This window comes from Leptodactylus fuscus, chromosome 9 (genome assembly GCF_031893055.1).
Source record: "Leptodactylus fuscus isolate aLepFus1 chromosome 9, aLepFus1.hap2, whole genome shotgun sequence".
Lineage (NCBI taxonomy): Eukaryota > Metazoa > Chordata > Amphibia > Anura > Leptodactylidae > Leptodactylus > Leptodactylus fuscus.
The window spans coordinates 57,027,011-57,050,569 of NC_134273.1; the positions used below are offsets into that span (position 1 = coordinate 57,027,011).

The 23,559-nt window shown below is 39.8% G+C and overlaps 1 protein-coding gene across 2 annotated transcripts in view; it reads right to left on the reverse strand.

Moving 5' to 3' along the window:
- Positions 1-23,559, reverse strand: part of KCNT2 (potassium sodium-activated channel subfamily T member 2) — a 574,767-nt gene that overhangs the window by 385,085 nt on the left and 166,123 nt on the right. For both annotated transcript variants that reach the window (XM_075287704.1, XM_075287703.1), the window contains exon 3: positions 4,875-4,977. In XM_075287704.1, coding sequence (XP_075143805.1) covers positions 4,875-4,977 — 103 coding nt within the window. The remainder of the gene's footprint in view (positions 1-4,874; positions 4,978-23,559) is intronic.

Consider the following 23,559-nt stretch of genomic DNA (forward strand, 5'->3'; position numbering starts at 1 on the left):
TGGTAACTCTATTTTGAAATACTTATGATTTTTGTACCTAAAATATTTCTAAGTCTTTGTAAAGAGGCCAGGATTGGTAAGTGACGCCACGGGCCACACAAACATCATTATGATACTTAGGGGTCTTAGTATAATGATTGGAGGCCCAGGGGAGGTAAGGTAACAGAAAAAAATGTGTTACTTACCTCTCCGGGCAGGCTTTGGCCTACTTCTGTGACTCTCGCTAACGTCACATGATCCAGTCCTGCGTCCCAGGTCATGTGACGTCCCGCACGTCATTGAAGATGGCCGACACCACTGAGGACTGCAGCGGAGGCGGGGATAGGTTAGTGACAGTGTTTTTTTTATATTTTTATCCCCTCTTCGGTCTACGATTATTATACTCAGGGGTCTGAAATCCCCCCAGAGTATAATAATTGTTCATGGGTGTCCACAGTGGGGCATAATACTGTGTGTAGGGGCCATTATGGGACATAATACTGTGTGTAGGGGCCACTATGGGACATAATACTATGTGCAGGGGCCACTATGTGGCATAATACTGGTCTTCAGTGGGCATCAGTCAAGGGGGGGGGGAGCATGTCAAAAGTTCGCCATAGGGCCCCGCCGTACCTAGTTATGCCACTGGATCAGAGGACTGTGATGGAAAGAGAATCAGGATCCTCAGAGATCTAAAGAGTATCCCTGACCGCACACGGATGAGCTCCCGCATAGCAGCAGATATGGATGTGCCTGGCTAATACTGTGTAGGAGTCAGAGGCTTTCCTGGGAGAAGCAGACCAAGCAGAGGGAGACACCAAACTGAGGCCCTATCTGAGGATTGCCCAAGTGAAGGAGAGGACTGTGATCTGTATGAAGACTTCCTTGCCCTTTTGCATGGATGGCTCCTGGAGCTGGAACAGGAACTATGAGGATGCCCAGGAGGATCTCTAGAAATCGCCGACAGCGGCAATCTGAGATGGCAGCTGTTGCAGTTTCCACTACAGACTGTAAGTCTGGTAAGGTCACCTATAGAGAGAGAGACCACCCAATCCAGGGATGGCTGAACTGGAAAGGGACCAGGAGGTCTACACCCAGATAGTGAAGGATGCTGTATGTTGTATAGTTAGCGGTCACATGACCAGGATCTATTCTAATTTATGGAACTGATTTTTGTATCCTCTATTGTAATCTGCTTGCTGTGGATAGAGAAATAAAGCTGCTGGCAGAGGTCAGATTAAACCTGAAATGCCAGTCTGGAGCTAAACTTCTTGATGTTCCAACTATCTTACATCAGCTATGGTTATCCTGTTAGCTCTTAGCTTTTTGGGGTTTTTTTGTGCCGGCCTAAGCCTAAGGGACTTGTTTGTTACTTAGGATAGGTAATCAGTATCAGATAAGTGGGGGTCCAATTCCTGTTTCTACCAACAATCAGTTGAGTAAAGAGGCTGTTGGGCTTAGAAGGGAACTAAAAAATTTTCTGTATTCTGTAATTAATTTGCTGCACATTTATCTACCTTTATATATGTTCTTATTTTAAATTAAACCATAAAACAAGTTCTAGGGGCACCATTAATGTCGCCTGATGGATGGCAGACATAATTACGTATTTCTACCTATTACTCATTGCATATAAGAAGACATTCATACAGATATTTTGTGTGCTTTTAAATTGCACATTTAATTAAAGAACAAACATTGATGTCAGCGGTTCGGCTTGTTTTTCTTTCATACACACTTTATTTGTTAAAGGACCATGAAAACAGAAGTTTTAAAGGGATTATATAATCAGAAAATGAGAGACGATTAAAATTATATTTTGTTTTTTTCAAATCAGGGGTATTTTGTTTTATTTTTTTTAGTATTAATCTTAAAAAAAGATCTAAATTCCTGATAGTACAGTAAGTTATGCATGCCTGAAAAATTATAGGGAATGTGCTGACAGGAAATAATTTATTATTTAAATCGCGTTTTTATGATAACATATTTTAAAGTATTTTTAGTGGTTGATTTTAATTTTCCGAATAATTATGTATATTAAAAAAAAATAAAAAAAAGTGAAATTGTAACTTTTCTCACTAAGTCTAAAACATTCTTTGACTTTCTGCTTCCTATAGATGGACCATGGTCCATAGACACTGTGGTTTGGAGCAGACCCAATGTAGTTGTACAGGAAAGTTTTCTTGATGTGCTGTGTCCTGCACAGAAGTCATTGTGTAGAGAGGGGAGAAGATAAGATGTGAAAGACTCTATTATAACTGGTGGTTTCTGTGTGTTGTATTCATATCCATGATAGCTGTGATCATCAATGTGCTGATAAGTGAGATGGCTGCTGCAAAGAATCTCCTATAGAACAGAGGAAGTCTCTGTATACTATATTACTATATACTATACTACTATATACTATAAAGGCAAACCTGTAGAAATTTTGTTTGTTATAGATAATAACATAGAAAAAAATTAAAAACCTTACCAAAAATTATTTAAAGACATGTTTAACATAACACTTGTGTAAAAAAAATAGGTCATTTTTCAAGTGACACACCGCCATTAAGCTATGAGATTACAGAAATGGCTACTACCCTCAAGCTGTTGATTTGTTAAGAGCTTTGTGTTTCTAAAAAGAAAATCAAACATCTTAAACAGATTTGACCTGGCACTTCTGATGATCGCAGCAGGTTACCTGCCACAAAACCACTGGTGCAATCCTGATGCAATCCACATTAGAAACTCTATAGAAGAGATTTAAAAAAAAAAATCTCACCCATGTGCTGTGACTTAAACCTACAACTGACAGTGATAATTTTTGTTTGGTTTTGCCATGGCAACTTGTGGGAAATTCCCCAACATGTTTCTTCCATGTTAAGTCCGTGTGAACAGCCATTGCACACAGGTACATAACATCAATGACAAAGCCGTGGAATCTGTATAGATATTGTTAATTGCATGGGTCTTGTTGTATGTATCAATAGAAAGAGACAGCAGTAAAGCATGAAGGGAAATTAAAACTTAACTTATATTATAATTTATAATAAAAACAATAAGATATATATTTAAATATTGTAAATAAAATAATAGGTAAAAACCTATTCAGCATCCAGGGATGTTTGTACATAAGGTGGAGTGTCCCCTAACCATCACCAATAAAATAGAATATTAAGTCAACCTGACCACAAAATGTATTATCATCTAACAATGTTCAGATATAGAGAATCTATAGCTGCTAAATGCCTACTATATAAAGGTGGCTGCACTATCCCCAGAGCACATTGCAACTGACCCTGTGCACATTTCACTGACACACAAGCCTGTACATCATAGGGCTCGTTCACATCTGTGCCCGGGAGTCCGTTTTGCAGGTTTCCGTTTCCTGCACAAAACAGAGCAGAAGACGGAAAGCTGCAGGACTCTTTCAAACCCATTCATTTGAATGGGTTTGAAAGGTGTCCGGCCGTGTGCGCCGGTGAGAATTTTATGCGCTCCGCGGCAAAACCGTTTTTTTAAACCGGACACAGAGTCGGACATGCAGTACTCTGTGAATAAACAAATAATATGTCAGCTCACCTTCGTGTCCAGATACTTTGATGTAAAGGAGAATGTACACTGTTCCTGTTAATTTCAGATGAAACTTTGCATAAAGGCATAAATAGTATGCACGGAGGTTGTATGCCTTTCAGCCCAGGGTGATAATATACTTTCTTGAAGTCACCATCCAGCACACATTTTTCAAGTTTAAAAAAAAACTCAGCCTTTATTTCTCCATTTTAGAGTAGGAAAACATCCATTACAAAGTTTAAAAAACGCTCAGCATGGCCAGCATAGGAAGGAAAAACGTAGCGAGCCAGACGCTACGTTTTTCCTTCCTATGCTGGCCATGCTGAGCGTTTTTTAAACTTTGTAATGGATGTTTTCCTACTCTAAAATGGAGAAATAAAGGCTGAGTCTTATTTAAACTTGAAAAATGTGTGCTGGATGGTGACTTCAAGAATGCAGTACTCTGTGTCCGATTTTAAATAAATGGTTTTGCCGCAGAGAGCATAAAACGCTCACCGGCGCTCACGGCTGGACTCGGCATGACAGGTTTCTGTCTTCTGCATGCAGAAGATGGAATCCTGAGAACGGACTCCGGGCGCTGGTGTGAACCTAGTGATACACAGTGAGAAATTGGATAGCTCTCAATAGAAAGAATAAAACATGCAGGATTTTACAAAATGGAGCCAACATTTATATATTCAAAAATGTATTAAAGAGGTTTCATGGCAGAAAATCTTTTTTTTTTTTTTTTTTTTTAATAAAGGTGTGTTACTGCTAGTAATGGGTTAATTAGTACACCCATATACCTTTAGCAGTGTTTGGAGTGATTTCTGGGTGTCTGTGGTTGTTGCTGCATCCTCTGTATTGGTTTACATGCTGTAGCTTCCTGCTGTGTAGCTTCCTGTATCTGCTGCCCTAACTCCCTCTCACTTAGCCTCCCCCTCCTCCTCTCTCACTCCATTAACCCTCCGTCTGGCTAAACCTAGCCCCCCCACCCTCACTGACCAGCGGTCCCACCCAATACTAGATCCTCCTAGCATGCACTGTCTCTCTTTAGCCTAGTGATCTTTCCCATTACTAGCCCCTTCCACCCTCCCCAGTCTATTCCGTCTACTACCAAAAGACAGGAAGAGGGGAGGAGCCGTCCCGGACACAGGAAGGCTAGGTAATTATTACAGGGTATGGAGGAGGGGGAAGAGTGATGGTGATGTTCCTTTTTGGAAGTGGTGAAATGGAACATCACTGGATTATCAGAAACTGTCCCTGGAGTGGTCACATGACTGCTCTAGGAATACAGGTAATTATACTTTTTTTTTTTTTTAATTGAAGTAAATTAGAAGTTAGAAGTATATTTCTATTACCATGTTCCTTTATTTTTGTTTGAGTTATCCAGCAGGACACGGACTATATACAACATACAGCTTAGAAGTTTGAGAGAAAAATTGAACAGCCGAATTCGAAGACCTAAAAGAAAAGAGAAAATATGACCATATGTAAATGACCTAGAGAAATGTTCAGACACAAGATTTAACCGTTTTTGAAAGTTTGGGGCAAAAACACAACCATAATATACATGCTGACACCTATAGTCAGATCAATAAACTAACAACAATTCATTATGGACTAGTGGTTTATGTCTGAAATATCTTTATATGAAACATGTCCGCCCTGGGTTTAAATGAAAAAAAAAAAGCAAAAAAACACCTTTAGGCGGAGGGCCCATGTAGCGTAGATGTTATGTTTTACAGTACCTGAAAAGAAGGATGGGATTCTGGCTAATCCTATCAACACATTACAGAAAAATATCCACAGCAGATAGGCTGTGATTTATAAAAACGTTTATTTTTGTAAATCGCAGGATGTCAATTATACCTATAGAAATGCTGGCGTTTTCCATATATGTATAATTGAAGCAGTCTGCTAAATCTCATTGGAATCCCAGATGGATGGTTTATTCAGAGAAGCCAGAGTAGTACGCCTAGTCTACACTGCAGGTGTACACAGTCTACCAATAAGTATTGGGGCACCCATGTAAATGAAGATATCTGCAGTCGTGATGTACGTCACACCTTCCTCCATTAAATAGGAAACAGCATTGGCATTATTGCATTGGCATTAGTCGCATGCAAAATGCCACAAAGTGCAGAGTTGTCCGATTTTGAGAAAGGGGTAATTGTGGCGTACCACAGAAATGGTCAATCCTTAAGGGACATAGGAAGCGAACTGAATTACCCAAAATCGACAGTGGCCTATGTGATTACGAAGTGGAAGGTGAACTGTGATTATCGGAATGTACCCCGAGCCGGCAAACCCCTGAAACTGGGAGGTAGAGACCGATGAGTGCTGGCCAGAGAAACTGCACCCAACCGATGGCTCACATACACCAGAAGTTTCTACAGGCATGCGGGAGCATTGTGTCCATCAATACCATCCATAAGGAATCATCTGCTGGGTTTTACCAACTATTGAATAGGAATAAATGTTGTTTTTCTATTCTACCACAGGTGTCCAAATACTTATTGGTAGACAGTATTATTAGACATAGGGAGTATGAGCAGTGACACTGCACTTGCATAAACCTGAGATTCTGCTGCATGGACCATGGAAGATGAACATGAGCCTCTTAATAAATTAGGTACCTCTTACTTCAGCACAAGGAGATTAAGACTGGCATAGGAAACATCAATCTTCATAAATAACTCCCAATAAATGTATGTAGTATATGCATAATAATGCTAATAATAATAATAATAATAATAATAATAATAATAATAATAATAATAATAATAAATACATCAGACTTGGGCTTTGTTCACAGTTTAATCACGATTTCTGTTTTTTTTCTGTTCTGCTAAACAAATTTCAATTAATCCAATGGACTATAATGGGTTCTGTAAAGAATCTCTTGCTGGCATTTTGCATGCACAATTTTATTTCAGCAACTTAAGATGGAATATGCAATGGAGACTCCTAAGGGAAAAATCAAGTAGATGTGAGTATAGCCTAAGACTAATGTTTCAGATATAGAAAAGCTTGCAACTTTTTTTTCTTACTAAAACTTACTATAGTAATGATTTTGTTAATGTTTATAGAGGATAGACACACTTACACCTAATAACTGTTTTCAATGCTTTTTTTTACTCTATATACAGTACTGTACTATTGTCAGAGATTTCTAGCCTGTCACACATACTATTCTAGTTACAATCCATTAACTGACAATGCATAAAACATACTGTAGTATTAGAATACATATGGAGAAGCAATGCTTTCAAACACAAGACTTATGAGGAGAAAATAATGTCAATATCTTGTCACTAAAACAATTCAATATTGAAGGATTCTCAAAAAACTTCCATTAAAAAGGTAGTATGTCATATAAAATGTTTCATGTGAATCAGTATACGCTGATTCCTAAAAGCTAGAGAATGCCCATATATCTGTAAATATTACAATGTTACAGAACATGACTGTAGATAAAAACATAACTCAGTAGTAGTGGCAAATAGAAATGAAGAAAATTCTCACGCAGACATCATAGAGACACAGATGAACCAAGTGGAAAAAAAAAGTCTCAACTCATTTTTCATTGATCATCCGGGGACAGATTGAGTCAGGAGAGAACTTAGCAAAAGGGAAATGTGTAAATTCTTCCTATATATTTCCCATTCCTGTTTAAGCCAGTCTTGGCTTAGGCTCAACCCCCCCCCCCCTTTCCCCCTCAGATTTTAAGCAACATGGGACTTCCACCTAAGACTATGGCCCCGCCCTGTAGAAACGTAGCATTTCTATTTGTAGATTTTGCTGCATTTTTTTTTTTTTTTAGCCAAATTCAGGTGTGGCTTGAAAAGTAATGGAAAATATAAAGGAAGGTCTCAGTTGTTTCACTTCTGTTAAATCCACTTGACTTTAGATGAAAACCCTCACCAAAATCTACAACAACAAAAAATTCTGCGTTTCTCGGGGCCTTAGTCTAAAACTGGGAACCATGTAATCTAAATACAGCGGATTTGCTCTGGTGTTTTACAGTGCCTGCAAAGGGAACTTATCCACACACTGAGGAAATATATGCACAGTGGACATGCTGCGATTTCCAAAACTGTTGCAGTTTTGGAAATCGTAGCATGACATTTGGATATAGGATGTCCCTCACTCCTATCTAAAACCACCCAAACTACAGTAAATATTGACTTTGTAATAAATGCACAAAACACTTTATTTTGCGTGTCAAAATGGCCACAGCTTTATTAAACTCACAGAAGTAAAATAATGACAGAAGGAGTCAGGTGAAGTGCTAGACCATTGGGATTCACGAATACTGTGAGATCTCCAGCTGTCTGATATATAGCACCCATTCAGACAGCAATAAAGGGGTGACACTTTAAAGGTACCAACGACCCTGTGCTTAACCACTGTGCCTGCCCTTGGATGACGTTACTATTACGACATCCTTCAGGCCGGCCATTTCCAAAGCTCAGCCTGTTCACCACCATGAGGTTTAACTTCCTCTATCAGTTAAAATAAGTCCACAATAACTTGCCTGCAACTTCCACCTGACTCCGCCACCGAAGAGGCCATTTGACACCTTAAATGGACTTGACCATCACCAAACTGATTAGGAATGCACTAGCCTCTGGAAATGTTATATACTACATGTTCCATACCATCTTCTACACTATATACCTTAGCCACTGTGATGGATAAAGAAAATTATTAAGCCAGATCAACTAAACTATGAATGTTGCTGAAAATGCAAGTAAAGTGATCTGGCTGTAGTCAGAAACTAAAAAAGAGAAATAGACTATGATACTGAAATTACCATAAACCAGTATACATGGGGGATACTGCCATACCACAAACATTTGCTAACCATTTATGCATATAAGTATGTATTTCCCACTTATGTGGTGTGGAATCCCATTTATGGTGGTAAGTGTAAACAAATGATATAGATGTATATGCCATGCATGAGATAATACCTCTTCAAGGAATACCTCTGCCACTAAAAACTAGAACTGTCCATTTATATCCATTGGCAACCCTATGCCCACTAAGGGCTAGTTCACACGGGGGCAATGAGGCAGATTTTGACAATGGATTTCGCCTCAAAATCTGCCTCCATACAATGGTGTTCTATGGAGACTGCTAGCTTTCGTTATTCTGCTAGCATACCGCCAGAACCAGCGTTGATTCAATGCATTCCTATTCCAATGCATTCCTATGGGAAAAAGTCAGCTCGCGCATATCGCAAGCTGACAGGGATCCCGACCAGATAGAGCCCCAAAGAGCTGCGTGAGTAACATTCCCACCTAAATAAAGGTAATCCCTAGCTAACCCTGCCTGTACATCTGTCCCTGTCTCACAGTCACATAGTACACAGTCTCATATGAACCGGATATTAAATCCACTGTTCCTATAAATTGAAGGTCACCTGAATTAGCCAGCCAATTACTTTTTCCGATTTCTTTCCGATGCCTCTGTTGTTGTAGTTCCTGTCCCACCTCCCCTGCGCAGTTATTGGTGCAAAAAAAGCACCAGGAAAGGTGGGAGGGGAATCGAATTTTTAGTGAGTTTGTCACCTAGTGTTCGACTCGAATCGAACATCTCGAACAGCCTGATATCCGATCGAACATGTACTCGATCAAACGCTATTCGCTCATCCCTATTAAACATCATAAATTCACTTTTATCTCTACTTCATTTGGCACCTTTGTGACAATAAGTAACAAAATTAACACTGGGGAAAAAGTTCTCATCTTCAATTTCTAATTATATAAGAAAATGGATTCTAGAGACGTCCCCATACTCCCTGCACAGGAAGCACCTTGCTAGTAATGGACTTTACTCATTGTTTAATTCAGGAAAGGTAGATTAATACTCTTGTAAATTGACTTTTCCATGTCTTGTTTCTTAGCAATGATGGTATATATGATACGTATTATACCTCTGCTAATTATTTGAGATATGGTTTTGAGACTCCCTTTTGAATTCCATTATCAAATAATTACAAATTCTCTTTGAAGCAAGTGAGATTAATTTCTTACATGTGGAAGGCTTGTTACACAGAATTTCAATGCAATTTCCAACAGTCACAGACAAGCCTCTGGCAGAGCCCGCGTTGATTGGCTGAATGCTGTACATTGTAGAGCATTCGGCCAATCAATGCTGGTCAATGCATTCCTATGAGAAAAAGTGAGCTCCCGCATATCGCAAGCTGCCAGCTCTCCCAATTAGCAAAGATGAGACTGCTGCAGAACCAGCGTTGATTGACCAAATGCTATACAGTGTATATACAAATGATTCATGCGGGCGGTGTGCGGCAAGCAAACGGAGCCCATTATATGCTATGGGGTCCGTGTGCTTAACTGTCCAGCGCTTGCAGTTGCGCTGATATTCCGTTCAGAGGGTCTTCCTGTGGACTCCTTCCAGACGGGAGGCAAGTGTGAACCGGCTGTATATACTGTATAGCATTCAGCCAATCAACGCTGGTTCTGCAACAGGCTTGTCTTTGCTAGTCGGGAGAGCTGGCAGCTTGCAGTTATTCGGGAGATGACTTTTTCTCATAGGAATGCATTGACTAGCATTGATTGGCCGAATGCTATGCAGTGTACAGCATTCGGACAATCAACGCTGGTTCTGCCGGAGGCTCGTCTGTGACGAGGAAGAGTCTGAGATCAGACCACAATGGAGACTGCTGTCATCCGATCTAAGAATGCTGTACACTGTATAGCATTCGGCCAATCAACGCTAGTTCTAAATCGAATCTTTACTGCAAGTAGCGAGTAGTATTCAATCGAGTACGAGTATTTCAAATACTGTAGTATTCTATCGAATACCTACTCTTCTCTAGCCTTAATGTATTGACACTGATTAATCCTCAAAGGGGTGTTCCATGAGTGTTGCTATTATAAAATTTGTAGACAATTAAAAGTTAATCAGTTTTGCAAATAGAAAAAAATGAAACATTTTGCAAAGTTTTGATGATTTTTGAATAGCCATTTTAGTGTTGGTGGTCTTTTGTCTTGATCACTTGTCAATGGATATGATAATGAATGCAAGAACATTATATGGTTTGGCACTTGTCCAACCATGATTTTCCTATTGTGTCCAGATTACCTTCTCATGCATGTAGTCCCCCTGCCAGATAATCTGTCCACATCAAGGAAATTGCTGCTGGATTTCTGACAAGTACCAGACCAATCAAGTCAAATGACTGAAACCATTAAGATGAGATAGAAAATCTTATGTTTATGGGAACCCATGACTGAAACCATTAAGATGAGATAGAAAATCTTATGTTTATGGGAACCCTTTGAATGACACAGTCAGAAATACTATAGCAGTGTTACTTAAAGGGGTTGGCCACTTTCAGACCAATATTGACAAATAAATGTACAATAGAAAGATATACAATTTTCCAATATACTTTCTGTATCAATTCCACACGGTTTTCTAGATCTCTGCTTGTTGTTGTTCATTCTGTTACTTCTAGAGGATAAAACTCTGACCATGGTCATGTGATTTACGGTCCATGGTCATGTGATGAGCACACAGGTGCACAGCTGATTACCAGGCAGATATCTGATTATTGTGCTGTGACTAATAAGCATCACCTGTGTACTCGTCACATGACCATGGACCGTAAATCACATGACCATGGTCAGAGTTTTATTCTCTAGAAGTAACAGAATGAATGACAGCAAGCAGAGATCTAGAAAACTGTGAGGAATTGATACAGAAAGTATATTGGAAAATTGGATATCTTTTTTATTGTGCATTTGTTTGTCAATATTGGTCTGAAAGTGGCCAACCCCTTTAAGTACATATGATTGCTTTTTCTGAAGATTCAGCTAGGATAATTGTATAACCCAACAAAGTCTTAATAGCTTTACTCATTTTATTTCATAATGTATCTTTGAAGTCAAAATATACTAAGTTGATTTCCAGCAAAATTTATTAGATTCTTCCATTGTTTAAGGAAAGACACAATTTCGGTTTATTATTTTCTCCACAGGACTCAGGGCTTATTCATAAATCACAGCTGAATTGGACTGTATACTGAAAACAGAGAAGATATCAGAAATATCAATCCGTATGTCAGCACAGCTTCTATATTTAAACCGTTTATAGCAAAGCGTGAGACCTCATTTTATGCATTTATTTTCTATTTATTTGTCATTGTCTCTGGTAAAACTCATTACCGAGGAACCAAAAATCATTATTAATGTGAATAATGTGCGGAGCTTGTTTCATTCCATTAAAATAGCTTTTGTTGTACAGTACATTAAACACACAGTATTAGGACGAATATACTGTACCAACATCCTCCTAACTTTATAACATAATATAAAAAAATGTAAAAGAACAGTGCAACTTAAAAACTTTTTTTATTTTTTTTTACTAGAGATTATTATTCTAAAACGCTGTTTTAATGGTGTTCTAAAACAAGTGGTGCACAGGTGTCTCATGCAGGATGGAGCAGGTGATCATCTGAATGGTGGCACCCAAGCTCCTGCTCTATTGGCCAGGATTGGAGGAGCCTAGTCTTTTAAGCAATGAAGACTGCAGCTTCTACGTGGTTTTATAGGATGTGAGATCTCTCTATGCCCCATGGCCTATGGGTGTATCATTTATGGATGCCTAATATTCTGTCTGTAGGTGGAATACTGGTAGGTGGGTGTATTACTACTTATGCAAACAAAAGACAACTATTAGAGATGAGCGAGTAGTACTCAATCGAGTGGGTATTCGATCGAGTACCATTCGCTGTTCGAATGTAAAAGTTTGATGCAGAACCAGCATTGATTGGCCGAATGCTATACAGTCGGCCAATCAATGCTGGTTCTTCTCCTACCTTTAGAAGTCTTCTCCGTGCAGCTTCCCCGTGGCGTCTTCCGGCTCTTCCGGCTCTTCATTCACTCTGCCAGGCTTCGGGCAGAGCCAACTGCGCATGTCCGCTTGTAGTGCGGGCATGCGCAGTCGGCTCTGCCCAGGCCCGATGCCTGGCAGAGTGAATGAAGAGCCGGAAGACGCCACGGGGACACTGCAAGAAGAAGACTGCTCGGAGGATCCAGCCCGACCCTCACTCGTGGACTTGGTAAGTATAATTTGATTGAACGTTGCCTATCCCTGAAACGAGCATTTTCCCCCCATAGACTATAAAACGAATATTGAACCTCGGACATTTTACTGTTCGCTCATCTCTAAAAACTATTATAAGTTCCTTTGAGGGACTAATAAATATGGTAACAAATATATAAGTTTAAGTGTATAAAAGAAATCTTTTCTTCCTATTCAATCTCTTGCATGTTATTGTCATTTACTTGTTCAAAAACATCTCCAGAATGTTCCTTTCTTACATGGAAATATCAAAAACCCTTATTATTGATTTAATTCTTTGTTGTCCTGTTATTGTTATTGTAACTGCTTAGTAATTGGTCTTATACTTTCTCCTATAAGGGCAGGTTCACATCAGCGCCCGATCTCCGTTTTGCAGGTTTCCGTTTCCTGCCCGAGAAACTGGACAAGGAGACGGAAACTGGCAGGCAGTTTTCAAACCCATTCATTTGAATGAGTTTGCAAAAAGTCCGCCCGTGAGTGTCTTCTGCTCTCCACGGCGAAACCGTTTTTTTTGACCGGACACAAAGTTGGACATGCAGGACTTTGTTTCCGGTTAAAAAAAAAAAAACGGTTTCGCTGCAAAGAGCAAAAGATGCTCACGGGCGCTCACCGGCAGACACTGAATGCTGGGTTTCCATCTTCTGCCGGCAGAAAATGGAAACCTGCAAAACGGAGATTGGACGCTGGTGTGAACCCGCCCTAACATGTATACTGAATGCAGCAGCCAAGCCATCTTTCTGTCCAACTGCTAGACAGATGTTTCTACCCTGTGCCAGTAACTACACTGGCTGTCCATCCAGTATGGAATAAAATTTTAACTTTTTGCTCACAAGCTCCCTATAGAGCGAAACCTCCCTATATTTTCTCCCTCATCTCTGTCTTCCAGTCTACCCATCTTTTCTATTCTGTCAATGATCCAAAATTGACATCCATCAAAATCTGAACCTCCCGCTCTGTTCTCCAATATTTTATTTAGCAGAGCCAGTTTTCAAAAACCAACGAGATTAAGGCCCAACACCCACAGTTTCCTAAAATGCATTTTTTGAGACAGATGTTTTATCTTTCTACCAAATGAAATTCACCTAGATTTCCTTTCCCTAAGGTATTCTGTTCTGTGTACCCCATCCCTTTCTACTATATTTCTCAGAACAAGATCCTTCGATCCAACATGAACTCCTATGCCCTATGCAGGAATGTAACAAAGAAAGATGGGGCCCCAAAGCAAGCTTTATATTTGGGCCCCTACATGGTATAATGCACCCCTTTAATGATCTTCCCACATGGTAAAATACCTCTTTATTGGCCCTATAAAATGTTTTGTCTCCTTTACTGGCCCCGATACATTATACTGTCCCCAATTTAGTATACTGTCCTGTTACAGGCCCCCATACAGTAAGTACCCCCATTACAAGCCCCTACAAAGTATACTTTCCCATACAATATGGATCCCTATTGCTAGCTCCCATACAGTAAGAGACCCTGTTACAAGGTTCATGTTACAGGTCTCCATACAGTAAGCGCCCACATTATAGGCTCCCAAACATAATGGTGCCTCCCGTATAGGCCTGGATAGAGGTATTTTAGGCCACTCTTTACTGAATTAATCGGGCAGGTAATGACCTATTTTCACTTACCTATGCTTAGATCTCCAGGAGGCATTGCATATTACATCCTAACATGTGAGCGGAAGTCTCATTCTAGTTGTTATTACTCGATTATTACTCAATTTATTACTCTATACTTTCTGATTTTTATTGCCTATGAAAAAAACAAAAACACTCAGATTGTTCTCTATGCAGATCCTGTTTTTTTTTTTTTTTTTTTTTGTTGTTTTCATGTATTACTTGGTAATCCATCATACTAGTAACTTTGGGGAGAAAAAAATCTAGTTTCCCACCTCTTTGTCCTCCCACTTTAAAAGTTAAGAAGGACATTAGATGAGAAAAACAGGTCTGTACTGTGTCCATGAAAGCAAACACTGGCAGCCACTCTAGACACGTGGCAACATTCATGACACATTCCTTGTGAACACTCATAAAAGCTAAATATATTTGTTTGCAACATATTTGACCATATTTTTTGTCTCTTGAGTCAATTCTTGGCACCATATTAGCCAGCAATTGGTTTTGCTGTTTTCTTACATAGTAAAACTAAAAACAATAAATGTTCCTAACAAGGGTCAAATATAGAAATATGTCCAGAAAAATGACTGTAGTAAAGAAAGCAGTCTGAAAAAAAGAAGCTTACATCAGGTGGTGCAGGATTAGAAAAACAAGTTGGCGTTCTTTTTCCAGAAACAGTGCCACCCCAGCTTTTCTAGGCCAAGAGTCTAGTTAGCGTGAACTACAGAGACATGTTTCCTGCTTGTAATTCGTGCTTGTGCTTTACTCATTCACATTGAACTAGGAAGGGATTTATATAATATTGCTGATCTGTCTTTGGTGTGTATGTAACAGTTCCAATGGGAGATGTATACTGTACATATAGTTTGGAGTAAAAAGTTTTACTTACAATATATTGTTGAAGTCGGACCATAATACATTGTTGTTCTACCCTTTAACTTGCATAACTTAAAGTATTCTATGGCTCGTTCACACGGCTGCATTGGCATTCCATTGCGACATCCCATTCTTGATTAGGCCAGAATGAATGGGCTTAAACAGGAGTGTGTCTCGGGCCGTGGACGCTGCGGCTGACTCAGCCGTGGAATCCGTGGCAAGATAGGTCATGTCACTTCCCTTTTCCACTACTAGCTAGCGGGGGAAAAAATTGAGCAGCTCCCATTGAAGTCAATGGGAGCCATTTTTCCAGGTGGATTTTGAGGCGGATTCCACGTCAAAATACGCCTGCACAAAACTACATGTGAACAAACCCATAGGTGCAAGTGGACAATTTGCAATACAAAGTGTGAAGCAGATGCTTTTGGATAGTGGGCTTTTGCACTAAGATTAAAAATTGGTTTTCACTGTATTTCATTTGCAGTACATTTTTTTTTGAATATCTGACAATACTTCAATGGTAGCCAATGACTGAATTGCCAGTTAAAATAAGAGCAGACCAAGAGGCAGTTTCGCCCACTTATTGGGATTTCATTAAAATTTAGGTTGTTTTTTATTATTTAAAAAAAACAAAAACACTTTCCTAAACTCATATGCTTTACAAGTGTGTACAGTATAGATTCGTGGAGCAGAAATGAAAATTGAAAATCAATTCTGTTCGTCTCAACTTCATGAAATTCCTAGTCCTTATGTCATGATGATTGAAATGTATTCCAATGAGTGACAGAAAAAAAGGAGAAAGTGGTCTCTCAGTCTTCCTAGAATTTTGATTAATCTGGCTAATTCTACTTTCCACCAATTTTTAAGACATTCTTTAAAAAAACAACAAATGACAAACGGTAAACGGACACAACCTGATGTTAACCGGTTAAGGACCGCCGTACGTAAAATTACGGCCTGCGGTCCAGGTACCTAAAGACCGGACTATTGTAAAAATACGTCCTGTCTTTAGGTACCTATTTCGCGGGGGGATGGGTGCGGGGAGGACGGGGGTTAGGTGTTACTAACACCTAACCCCTTCCTCAATAACGTCCAGTCGGAACTGAGTCCGACTGGACGTTTTAACCCTTTCGATCGCGCCGTGAAACATCACGGCGCGATCGAAAGGCATCCGCCGACAATTAAATCAGATCGGCACCCCCCGCGGCGAGATCGGAGGGTGCCGATAGCAGTAAAAGGTAGTCTGGGGTCTGGCCAGTGACCCCAGACTGCCCGAAGCCCCCACATACCTGGTGATCCTGCCAGGACCTTCTGATGTCAGGCTGTGCGTCTACACAGCCTGACATCCTGCTACGGAATGCCATGTGGGACACCTGCAGGCTGTGTCTCACATGGCATTCTATATCAGCAAAGTATTGCTGATTGAAGTGTCCTAAATGGACACATGAAAAAGTAAAAAAAAATGTAAAAAAAATAAAATGAAGTGTATGAAAAAAATTAATAAAGTTATAAAGCCCAAAAATCCCTTTTTCTCAATAGAAAATGAATTATATAAAAAAAGAACTAAAAAGTAATAAAAACAATGCATATTTGGTATTGTCGCGTCCGTAACAATCTGTACAATAAAACTGAAATAATATTTAATGTACACGGCGAACGCCGGAAAAAAAAAACGGAAAAAACTCGCCGGAAGTAATGATTTTTCGCCATCTCACCATACAAAATATGCTATAAAAAGTGATCAAAAAGTCATATGCATCCGACAACAGTACCAATAAAAAGCGCAGGTTGTCCCGCAAAAAATAAGCCCTCAACCAACTCTGTCAACCGAAAAATAAAAATGTTACGCCTCTTAGAAGATGCGATGCAAAAAACATTGATTTATGTCCCCAAATGTGTTTTTCCTCTGCAGAACTAGTAACACATAAAAAAATACTATAAATGAGGTATCTCCGTAACCGTACCGACCCGCAGAATAAAGGGAACATGTTACTTATACTGTACGCTGCATGGCGCAAAATTAAAAAAGTAAAACTCAATGCCAGGATTGATTTTTTTTTTTTAAATCCAGCAAAAAAGGGTTAATAAAATGTATTCAATAAGATGTAGACACCCAAAAATGGTGTCATTACGAAATGCATCTCATCCCGCAAAGAATAAGCCCTTATATGGCCGCGTCACCAGAAACATAAAGAAAATATAGCATCTCACAATGTGAAGACAAAAACCCTCAAAAATCGCCAAATTATTAGAACACAACTGGGTGCGTCATGTAGGGAATATATAAGCTGTGTGAGCGGATATCAGTGGACACCCCAGATTTACAGCTTATGAGGGAACAGACACCAGAAGTGACCCCTAAAGTGACCCCCAGAGTGACTCCCCCAATCATAGGAGCTACGGGGACATAGTAGGGAATTTGGTGTTTGCAATGTCCTCCGCACAGCTTATACATTCCCTCTTCGCCATCCGCTGTGCAGTCACGTCCGGGATACTAATACTCACTACACCCCCTGATAAATTCTTTGAGGGGTGCAGTTTTCAAAATGGGGTCACTCCTGGTACCCCATGGAATCCACTTTTCTGGTACCTTACAGGCTCTACAAACATGACATGGCGTCCAGATACCAAACATCTGAATCTGTATTCCAAAAGCCGCATAGCGCTCCTTCCCTTCTGCGCCCTGCTGTGCCCAAACTGCAGTTTATGACACATGTATGACACATGTATGACACTGGTGTACCCCCGGATAACGGACATAATGTCATATGTGGGTATAAACTGATACTAGGGCACAGCCGGACACAGAAGGGAAGAAGGGTCATTTGGTTTTTGGAGCACAGACGGTTTGGTTTTTGGATGCCATGACACTTTTGTAGAGCTGAAACGCCAGTAATTTGGAATCCCCTGATAAATTACCTTATTTTGGAAACTACACCCCTGAAGGATTTATCCAGGGGTACAGACAGCATTTTTAACCCCCAAGTGTTGCTATAACTTTATATATATAACTATAACTGTAGTGGATTGTGAGAGGTGAAAATGACCATTTTTCCAGGAATACGTCCTTTCAGTGCGTAATATATTGTGCCCGACTTGTATCAGAGATGAACGCTCTAAAAGCTGTTGTGCCTGGGATACCCGTTTAACAGTTTTTGGAGTGTCTCTGCTGACATAAGTCGGGCACAACATGTTGCACACTGAAATGGCAAATCTGTAAAATTTTCATTTTTAACTTCTCTATCAGTTGCGATTTCATTTCTGGAAACTAAATAAATGCAACACTCAAGGGTTAAAAATTCTCGCTACACCACTTGATAAATCCCATCAGTGGGGTAGTGTCCAAAATAGGGTGACATGTCTGCGGATTCCACTTTATTGGCAATTCAGGGGCTTTGCAAAAGTGGCAAAAAAAACCAAACTGTGCTCCAAAAACCAAAATAGCGCTCCTTCCCTTCTGTCCCCGGTTGTGCCCAAACAGCCGATTCTACCCACATATGGCATTAAGTACGTTATCCGGGGTACACCAGTGTCATACATGTGGGCATACACTGCTATTTGGGTACCCAGCAGGGTGCAGATGTGAAGGAGCAATATGTGCTTTTGGAGTGCAGATTTAGATTCTTCGTTTTTGGACACCACGTCACATTTGCAGAGACCCTAAAATTGCCCCTACAAAATGGGGTCACTTCTTGGTGAATTCCAGTTTACTGGAACCTCCAGGGCTCTGCAAAAACATCATGGCGCCCAGAGGGCCCCTCTAAATCTGTATCCCAAAAGCTAAAACGCACAGTGGTCCTTCCCTTCTGAGCCCTGCTGTGTGCCCAAGCAGCAGTTTACACCCACATATATAATTTTTTGACCCCCGGGATGGCCCACTTAATAGTTTTAGGAGTGCAGGTCTCTGACAACACAAAGTGGGTGCAACGTATTGGGCACCGAAATGGCATATTTTTAAAAATTTCAATTTTCATTTTGTACATTAATTTTTGGGAAGCATTTTAGGCTCAAAATGATAATACCCCTTGATACATTCCTTGACAGGTGTAGTTTCTAAAATGGGGTCACTTTTGAGGGGTTTCCATTGTATTGATACTTTAGGGGCTCTGCAAATGCGACATGGCACCTGAAAACTATTCCAGCAACATCTTCCCTCCAAAATCCAAATAGCGCTCTTTCCATTCTGAGCCCCAGCATGTACCCATACAGCAGATTTTGGCCACATATGGGGTATTGCCGTGTTCAGAAGAAATTGTGTAACAAACTGTGGGGGGCTTTTAATTCTTAAACTATTTGCAAAATTAAAACTATGGCGCTAAATGGACAATTTATTGGGAAAAAAAGTAATTTTTCATTTTCACGTCCCAATGTTAATAAAATCTGTGAAACACCTGTGAGGCCAAAATACTCACTCTACCCCTAGACAAATTCTATGAGGGGTGTAGTTTCCAAAATGGGGTCACTTATAGGGGGTTTCCACTGTATTGGTACTTTAGGGGCTCTGCAAATGCGACATGGGACCTGAAAAATATTCCAGCAAAATCTGCCCTCCAAAAGCCAAATAGCCCTCTTTCCATTCTGAGCCCCGCCATGTTCCCATACAGCAGATTATGACCACATATGGGGCATTTCTGTGTTCAGCAGAATTTGTGTAACGAACTTTATGGAGCTTTTTCTCCTTTATCCTCTTGTGAAAATTAAAAATTTGGGGCTAAATTGACAGTTTGTTGAAAAAAAAGTAATTTTTCATTTTCATGGCCCAATGTTAATAAAATCTGTGAAACAGCTGTAGGGTCAAAATGCTCACTCTACCCTTCAATATGTTCTGTGGGGGGTATAGTTTCCCAAATGGGGTCACTTTTAGGGGGTTTCCACTGTATTGGTTCTCTAGGGGCTCTGCTAATGCGACATGGCACCTAAAATTATTCCAGCAAAATCTGCCATCCAAAAGCAAAATAGCGCTCCTTCCATTCTGAGCCCCGCCATGTTCCCATACAGCAGATTATAGCCACATATGGGGTATTGCCGTGTTCAGGAGAAATTGTTTAACAAACTGTGGGGGGCTTTTACTCCTTTAACCCTTTGTGAAAATGAAAACTTTGGAGATAAAGTGACATTTTAGTAATTTTTCATTTACACATCCCAATGTTAGTAAAATCTGTGAAACAACTGTAGGGTCTAAATGCTGACTATACCCCTTGATGAATTCTGTGAGGGGTGTGGATTCTAAAATGGGGTCACTTTTGGGGGGTTTCCATTGTTTTGGTACTCTAGGGTCTCTGCAAATAAGGCATGGCGCTGAAAATTATTCCAGCAAAATCTGCTGTTCAAACACCCAGTGTTGCTCCTTCCCTTCCATGCACTGCCGTGTGCCCAAAAACCAGTTTACACCCACATGTGGGGTATTTCTGTGCATGGGAGAAATTGCACAATAAAATGTCAGATGCATTTTCTCCTTCAACCCTTTGTGAATGTGTTAATTTTGGGTCTAAATGAATGTATTAGTGAAAAAAAATGAAATGTCTAAATTTCACTGCCATATTATTTTTATTCTTATGAAATGCTTAAAGGGTTAACAAACATCCCAAATGCTGTTTTGAATAATTTGAGGGGTGCAGTTTTGAAAATGGGGTAATTTATGGGGGTTTCTATTATACAGGCCTTTATAATTACTTTCAGAACTGAAGTGGTCCCTAAAAAATTGGTTTGGAGAATTTTCTTGTAAATCTGGAAAATTGCTGTTACACTTGTAAGCCTTGTGACGTCCAAAATAAATTAAAATACAATCAAAAGATGATGCCAATATAAAGCAGAGATATGGGAGATAATATTTATTCATGTATTTGGATGGTATGACTATCCGCCTGAAAAGCAGAGAATTTCACATTTTGAAAATTGCAATTTTTTTCAAATTTCCATCAAATTTCCTAGTTTTTTTTATAAATAAATGCAAAAATATTGATTAGTGTTTACCACTAACATGAAGTATAATGTGTTACGAGAAAACCATCTCAAATTCATTTGTGTAAGTTAAAGCGTCTCAAAGTTATTGCCATTTAAAGTGACACATGTCAGTTTTGAAAAAAGAGGCCTGGTCTTTAACATACTTTTGGGCCTGGTCCTTAACCGGTTAATATGTCGGGTTTTTTAACTAATCCGTTTAGTGTCGGTAATGTCTGTTATTATGCAATACATTTTTTTTTCTGCTTTCTAAGCATGCACAGAAAAAATGCAAAGAAATAATGGGCAGTATAACAGACAACCAAGTCCGATACCACTCATATGTCTATTATTTTGAATGGAGCCAAATGTCCTGGACCCTGTGTAATAACAATCTCTTCTACAGGGTCCAGGACATTGATGAAAATGGACGCTATTGGACGACAGAACAAATAACATTGAAATCAATGGGATTTTTAATAAATGTTTAATTAATTTGTTTTCTCTTGATGGATACCAACAAAGAACACTAACAATGATAGTGTGAATGCCCCCTTAGGTCAGGGTCCCATGTGGCATCAATGGTGTTTTACAGTTCCTGCAAAGTGGCAGAGTAGTAATATATGAACAAGGTGACCGCGCTTCTCCAAGATCTTGCTTGGCATATGATGGGTAGGCATGTGTCACATGTACATATAATTGCACCAGAGTATGCTGAGTATAACCCATCCAGTTATACACCAATTTTACTGTTTAAAAAAAAATATATTTTAATTATAACACTGTTATTGGTGAAATTCTAAGTAATACAGTCTATGTAAGAGAAATATTTATGCTCCCATCTATAGATTTATGTTTTTACCCATATAGTTATTATGGTAATTGTTGTATGTCTTTTAGATCTGATGAAGGGGTAGGGTATCCGGTGTGGCTCTATCCTGGAAACGTGTCATCTTTATTCTTAATACAATATTCATTGCTTTTGAATGGAGAATCACTGACTATTATTGCCTAGCCTGAGTGAGCGTGCTGACTGACCAGCCATATTGGGATACTCCAATACCTACTAGTTCCTGAAAAGTGGATGGGATTTGCTACACATAGCGGAACAATACGTGCAGTGAGTATGCTGTTGTTTCCAAAACTGTTGTGACTTTGGAAATCACAGCATGTCATTTATACCTATGGAAATGCCAACGGTTTCCTTATAAATAAAATGGAAGCAGAAAGTCTGCGGAGTAAAAGTCCTCCTCAGACTTTCTGTGAAAAGGGCTGCGAAAACAAACGCCGCCACAGTTTATCCCACAGCGTCTTTGCTTCAGCCCGCTACATGAGGCCTTAGTCTAATACCTACTCTAGCTGCCAAATGAATGTCTGTACAACTGACAGCTATTGCTCCTGACCCCTCCTGTATATGCAAATTCAGCTGAGGAGGTATTTTCAATGGGAAAACGGAAGTAACCCATTACCAGACCTATCTGGCTCCATCTTATCTCCTGTGAGAACAAAGGATTAAGCATGCTGAAATTTGGCATATCCCCATAGATAATAGATGGCCTGCCAAAATTAGTGGGTTCGGCTGACTTTGTTAGATATATATGAGCATCTTAAGCCTTTATTTTCTGGATAAATGATCTTTGATTTTGTAACAAGTGGCCTTATCTTCCGACTCACTGAAGAAAACAAACCAATAAAAGATAACAAGTGCTAATTATTGTGTTGATATTGCTTATATTCCTTGATAAATGGTAACCTAATGCTCTTACGCTAGGTTCACACTAGCGCCCGGAGTCCGTTCTGAGCTTGAGCTCTGAAACCTGTCAGACTGGGTCCTGCCATGAGCGGCGGTGAGCGTTTTATGCTCTCCGCGGCAAAACCGTTTTTTTTTTTTTAAATCGGACACAGAGTACTGCATGTTCCACTCTGTGTCCGGTTTTTTAAAAAAAAACGGTTTCACGGCGGAAAGCATAAAACACTCACCACCACTCACGGCCGGACATCTTTCAAACCCATTCAAATAAATGGGTTAGAAAGAGTCCTGCAGGTTTCCGTCTCCTGCCTCTGTTTTGTGCAGGAAACGTAAACCTGCAGAACGGAGACCGGGCGCAGCTGTGAACGAGCCCTTAGTAGTTACAGCATAAAAAAATTCTGTTATGGATGAACTTGATCATTTTGGCTCTGGGTGTAACTTTGAGTTAACATGGCTAAATCAGAGGCTTTGAATGTCTCTTTTTCCCCAGAGGAGCATTTCCTCCTTTGGAGTAATTATTTCTATTAAGAAGACTTGTGCATCCTGTATAATCCTGTATATAAGTTTTCATCCATTACTCTCACGGATCAGTCAGGATGTGGAGACATGGAAGTCCGGGACCCATTCTTGGTCATTAACATTTTAAAGATGGATATCTTCCCAAGATTGCTTTACCTCTTGCAGACAATCCCCACTGCTGTCCCTGTATTATTCTGGTTGACTCTGAGCCACTTCAGT